Source organism: Dendrobates tinctorius, unplaced genomic scaffold, assembly GCF_039654945.1.
Source record: "Dendrobates tinctorius isolate UK_male_01 unplaced genomic scaffold, ASM3965494v1 ptg000044l, whole genome shotgun sequence".
Lineage (NCBI taxonomy): Eukaryota > Metazoa > Chordata > Amphibia > Anura > Dendrobatidae > Dendrobates > Dendrobates tinctorius.
Genome location: NW_027361712.1, coordinates 34,660,942 through 34,666,649, shown reverse-complemented (window position 1 = coordinate 34,666,649; position 5,708 = coordinate 34,660,942). Strand labels below are relative to the sequence as shown.

Genomic DNA, 5,708 nt, shown 5'->3' with positions numbered 1-5,708 from the left:
TCATGAGGCCACCAGTATGAGCTTTGTTTGACTAAATTTGCAATGTAATAGGTCGTAATATTTGGGGAACCAGCTCCACCATAAGATTTATGGTTGTATAGAATATTTTTGGCCATTCTAGGTGTTTTGTTATTTCATATAAAGGAGTTTAATGAGGCTTGAAGGTTTGCGAGAGAGGAAGTTGGTATTTTTAAAGTCAGTGAGCGAAGTAGGTATAGGATTTTTGGGAAAATATACGACTTGACCATCATGATTCTTCCCCACCAAGAAAGCCCATTATCTCTAGATGTACGGAATTCATTAAAAAGCTTTTTAGTAAGCAGTTCTAAGTTTATTTCTTTAGAGAGTTTACGTTTTTCACGAATGTTAGGCCTAGATATGTCAGCCCATCAGTGGCCATTTAATCTGAAAAGTGAACGTTCTTCTTATGCCTCAGTTTAATGAACATCACAGTGGATTTTTTTGCCTTTTGACATTTAAAACCATGTACTCCACTGAGTAAACTTGAAGAGATTTTTTTTAGTTTCGGGCTCCCAAAAATAAGAACAATTGACTGTGCTGGAGAATAGCTGTAGATTATGATCAAACAGATGCAAAATCCAGGGCTGCTGGGAGGAAAGGCGTCCACAAACATAAGGATTTCGGAAACATAGAAGAATATGTAGAGCATGAGTAGACCACTTATGGTTCTAGCTGCTCGAACTCTACCTTGTGCTCTTTGACTGAGATCTCCATTTGTATTTCTGTCTGAATTGTGAATCACAAGTGACTTTACAATTACTCCGTTTGCAATTGCTACCAGTATTAAAGGAAGAGAGCAGTTTAAAACATTACAAGGAATCAGATATGCAATATTCTGCTTAGGAACTGAAATTTCCATCTCCTGATCACTCGACATATTTACATTTTCAGGATCTCTGTGTAGGTTCCATGCAGCAGGTATACCAGTAACCATTGCTAAGGAAACTGAAGCCAAAAGAAGTAGTGGTATTAATTTGGAGACAGCAAACTTGATTCGGATGAGATATGGATTGGTGAATATGACGATTTGAAGACAATAGTTCACGGAGAGACAAACAGTGAGCCAAAAGCTGGAATAAATAGGGAGGCTTAATATAACAGTAAATAGAGCGTAAATCTCATCCGAAAAATAGAGCTCGCTATCAAGGAAGCTCAGGAAATCATTTGCCAGCATTATGAGCTGAAATATAACATTAGATGTGCTCAGAGTAATTAGAATGAGGTCTGATGGACTGAGAGGCTTACCCTTCACTTTGTCTGTAATGTTCACCACAATTATGAGGGAATTTGTGAATATCCCCATCAAAGTGCTGACACCTAATATGGTCATGGAAGCCAAAATAAAAACTGGGGGCATCAGAGATATCCAGAGTTCTCAGTGGGCTGAGAAACTACCAAATCTTCCAAATATCTTGTTTTGTGGTTTTGTGATACACACAAAATTCTGTACAAGAAATAGAGCAATATATAATAATATAAGATCAAATAAGAAATGCACAAAAATAATACAATGATTATTCATATGTACAGCACCAGGGAAGTAATGATGTGTTTAATATAAATATTAATAATAATTATTATTAAAAATAATAATAATAATAATAATAATAATAATAATAAAGAAAATATTTAATTTTTGAGGACATGTTTGATTGTTATGTACAATCTTGAGAAAAGAAGCCTGAATTTATTTCTTTTGAAACAACATAGTGGTACATCTCACCCTGATAAAGTAAGAGTAAGGCTATGTTCACACATTTAGTATTTGGTCAGTATTTTACCTCAGTATTTGTAAGCCAAAACCAGGAGAGGAACAATCAGAGGAAAAGTATAATAGAACCAAGTGCACCACATTTTTTACCCACTCCTGATTTTGGCTTACAAATACTGATACCGGCCTTATGGTGGTCATAGAGATCAGATTAATGGAGGCCAAACCCTCTAATCTAATGAGTACAAGGTTGTCCTGAATTTCCCCTAAGAGCTCATGCACATGGCTGTATATTCAGTCCGATTGTGATCCAACAGAATATCAGATCGCACTGTGATCAATATTATTCTATGGAGCTGTGCATGTCAGATTTTTCCTAAGACCAAGCCACTCAGAGGAAAAATATTCTGCATGCCCGAGTTTTATCCGATATTCCTGCACCTAGCCCAATGGCAAATATTGGAGGAAAGGATTGTGTTATTGGGTTCCAATACGCCCGATCCTCTTTTTTTCAATGGAAGATAAAGCTGCCACCAGTGGTATCTGACAGCTGGTGTCTCCCATCTCCTCAATCAGGACAAAGTGCACATGTGTTTATGGAGGTTGGGAAGAATATCTAGAAGCCAAATCAGAGTTTGACTGACATCATAAAGTGTATGGCTGAAATTATAATACACGATATGCAAAAAACAAAAGAGACATCATAAAGAACACACAAACACATTAAACCCCAAAATAAACCTTAACCCTCCGTCAGGAACAATATTCGCACTAACTCGTAATGGAACAATGTGCCTGTCAAGCGCAGGCTAGAAAAATGCCTAGAATATCTAATTTTCTCAATTTCAGTGATCTAAATGTGATCAGAGACCTTCATAGGGATGTAATAAAAGAGACTACACATTATCAGGTGCAAAACAAACCCATTTACTCAACATAAAAGTAATAACTTTGATATACACAAATTTCAAAACTCCAGAGAAGTACACTTTCATTTGTAAGAAAATCTGCCTTATTTATATGAAATATTCACAAACCTTTCTCTCTCCATTCATAAAACTAGCTAAATAAACAATAGTAATAACTAAAAACATTACATACCAACCTTATAAAGTGTGATGTGTTCGGGACCAATGAGCCTGAGAAGCCAGCACAGCTATATCTTCCTTCCTGAAGCTCTGCCGACCAACTGTGGTATCAGGTTTCACACAGCAGCTAGAGCCAGGAGACTATCTAGAGGGAGGGGGTTTCCTGAAAATCTGGTGAGAAGGGAGAAATGAAAGTAGAAGAGCTGCGCCTGTCAGATCCATTGTTCCTGATGAAGGGTTAATCAAGAAATGTAAATGTTGCTTGATGAACTCAGGAGGAATGCACCATGTCTAATGGAGAAAAAACTCTTTCTAAATATTTTAGTGATGAAAACCCTTTCGGAAATTACTTTTAACATGACTCACTTCATGAGTTGAAAAGGTGTAGCTCATAAGTCCATCTATTTTATTATGCCATGGCATATGCAAGGATCTATCAAGAGACCAACCACTTGCCCTAAACCCACTCCCTTGGAATTTATGATAATAAAGGGATTGCTCCCAATTACCAGTTGTGCAAGTTTTTATACAGTGGGTGAACGGGAGTATTGGTGGGTTGGGACAATACAGCATCTGCTCTACTTTCAAATAATATGTAAAATATAGCTAGAAAAGAAGTGTAAATCACAAAGTATAAATAATTCCAAAATATATCCAAAGTGGAGAACACAATTGTAAATATAAAATTAAAAAAACGTTAAAACTCACGACCTAATAGTGTACTATGCATCTACTTATCACAAATTGTCTAAAATCAAGACGATTCAGACTATATAAATCAGATGAAAAGACCGCAGGAGATTATTAAAAGAGAAGAAAGAAATTTGTTCTTTTTTAAATATATTTTGTTATACAATATAAAATGCAAAAATACACTTCATGTCTATTGGTGTCAGTTAGATACCGGCTCTTGATGTCCTTTATAACGACAATGATATTGTGAGCTTTTACAGAGCACTGCTGAAAACAGAACAATGAATTGTAACAAAGTTCAGGCTGATGAGTCTGAGGTTTGTCCTAAACTCATGTACCAAATGCCTTATTAGATGAGATGCAGTGGAATATGAACATGTGCTGTCTGTGAGCATCTAATGGTTTCGTGTTTGACATAAGGGTTCTTTGACCCAACATAGGAAGTCAATTATTGGTCAATCGTTCCCAACCTGTTTGTCAAGCAATCGATTATAATATTTTGCTCAGTAATTGCAAATTATGTTGCTTTTGCTAACCTAAAAATCATTGTTGATCTTAATTTTTTTTCATTCTGTGGAACGCAGTCACATTTAATAAAATGTTGCAGAAATGGCTTAAAAGTTTTTGGTTATATCCCTAACAGACAAAATTACTTATCTCTGTCATTTCATCTGGAAGATAGCCAGATACTATTAATGTGTCTGGATAAGCATTTTATATTAGCCATTATTAATAGTTATGATTTTACTAGAAATGATGTTTGTTTTATGTCTTAAGCTGCAATTTGGACATCGATATAATAACTATCCAGACGCAAGCATTTTCTTTATCTCATGTCTGTTTATATTGGTTTCCTCATAAAAAGTGTGTTCTCAATAAAAAAAAAAAATCTAGACAACACCAAATGTTCAATCCGAGAGCTTTTCTGTAGTGTGTAAGGCCACCCACATGCTCTTAGGTTAATATGACTACCAAACAAACATACTGTATAGGTATAGATAACAAAATATAATTTTACAATGAATCCATTTTGTGGTTATACATTGAGGTCACTTACCATAACGATGTCTGTGTCATCTCTGATCATATGTTTAATTTGCTCTTACAATTTGTTGAACTGTGAATGCTATTTATGTTGACAGACACTATACCCTCCTGTAATTAGGAGATATGGCATTATCTTGGGGATAATTATTGAAATTGAAATTATTCAGCATCCCAAAAATAACAGCTTGATATAATTATACCATTATAATTGACCCTTTTAATTTGCTAAAAAGTGCAAAGGATATATGTATTTTGGTAAGAATAACATATATTTCATATATTTCTGAATATATCAAGCTAAATGTGTGTGTGTATGTGTGTGTGTGTATGTCCGGGATTGGCATCTGCACCGTCGCAGCTACAGCCACAAAATTTTGCACAGTCACACGTCTGGACCCCGAGAGCGTCATAGGCTATGTTGTAAGGTGAAATTTTAACCTCGCACGTTCCAATTCAGCAAACAATTTTGCCCCTAGGTACATAATGGGGAAAAAGTGTATGTATGTATGTGTGTATGTCCGGTATTGGCATCTGCACCTTCGCAGCTACAGCCACAAAATTTTGCACAGTCACACGTCTGGACCCCGAGAGCGTCATAGGCTATGTTGTGAGGTGAAATTTTAACCCCATGCATTCCAATTCACCAAACAATTTGGCCTATTATTCTTATCATTTCTATGGTGTTATTGTCCTTCTGTAAAGCTGGAAATAACACCATTTATTACGGTGCCAACACAGACTACCCTCTGACACAGACTGCAGGGGGAGCCCAGTATCACACAGGATAGGATTAGATACATGGCTCAGCAGTCAGTATCACACAGGATAGAATTAGATACACAGCTCTGCAGTCAGCACCACTCAGGATAGGATTAGATACACGGCTCAGCAGTCAGTATCACACAAGATAGGATTAGATACACGGCTGAGCAGTCAGTAACACACATGATAGGATTAGGTACACACCTCAACACTCAGTATCACACTGGATAGGGTTAGATACACGGCTCAGCAGTCAGTATCACACAGGATATGATTAGATACACTGCTCAGCAGTCAGTATCACACAGGATAGCATTAGATACATGGCTCAGCAGTCAGTGTCAGACAGGATAGGATTAGATTCACAGCTCAGCAGTCAGTATCAC

General features: G+C 36.6%; 1 protein-coding gene across 1 annotated transcript; it reads right to left on the bottom strand.

Annotated features, from left to right (window-relative positions):
- Window positions 1-400: 400 nt before the first annotated feature.
- LOC141089222 (taste receptor type 2 member 40-like) lies at window positions 401-1,378 on the bottom strand. Its single transcript, XM_073575544.1, has one exon. The coding sequence runs from the start codon at window positions 1,376-1,378 to the stop codon at window positions 401-403; it is 978 nt and encodes a 325-aa protein (XP_073431645.1).
- Between the last annotated feature and the right edge of the window lie 4,330 nt (window positions 1,379-5,708).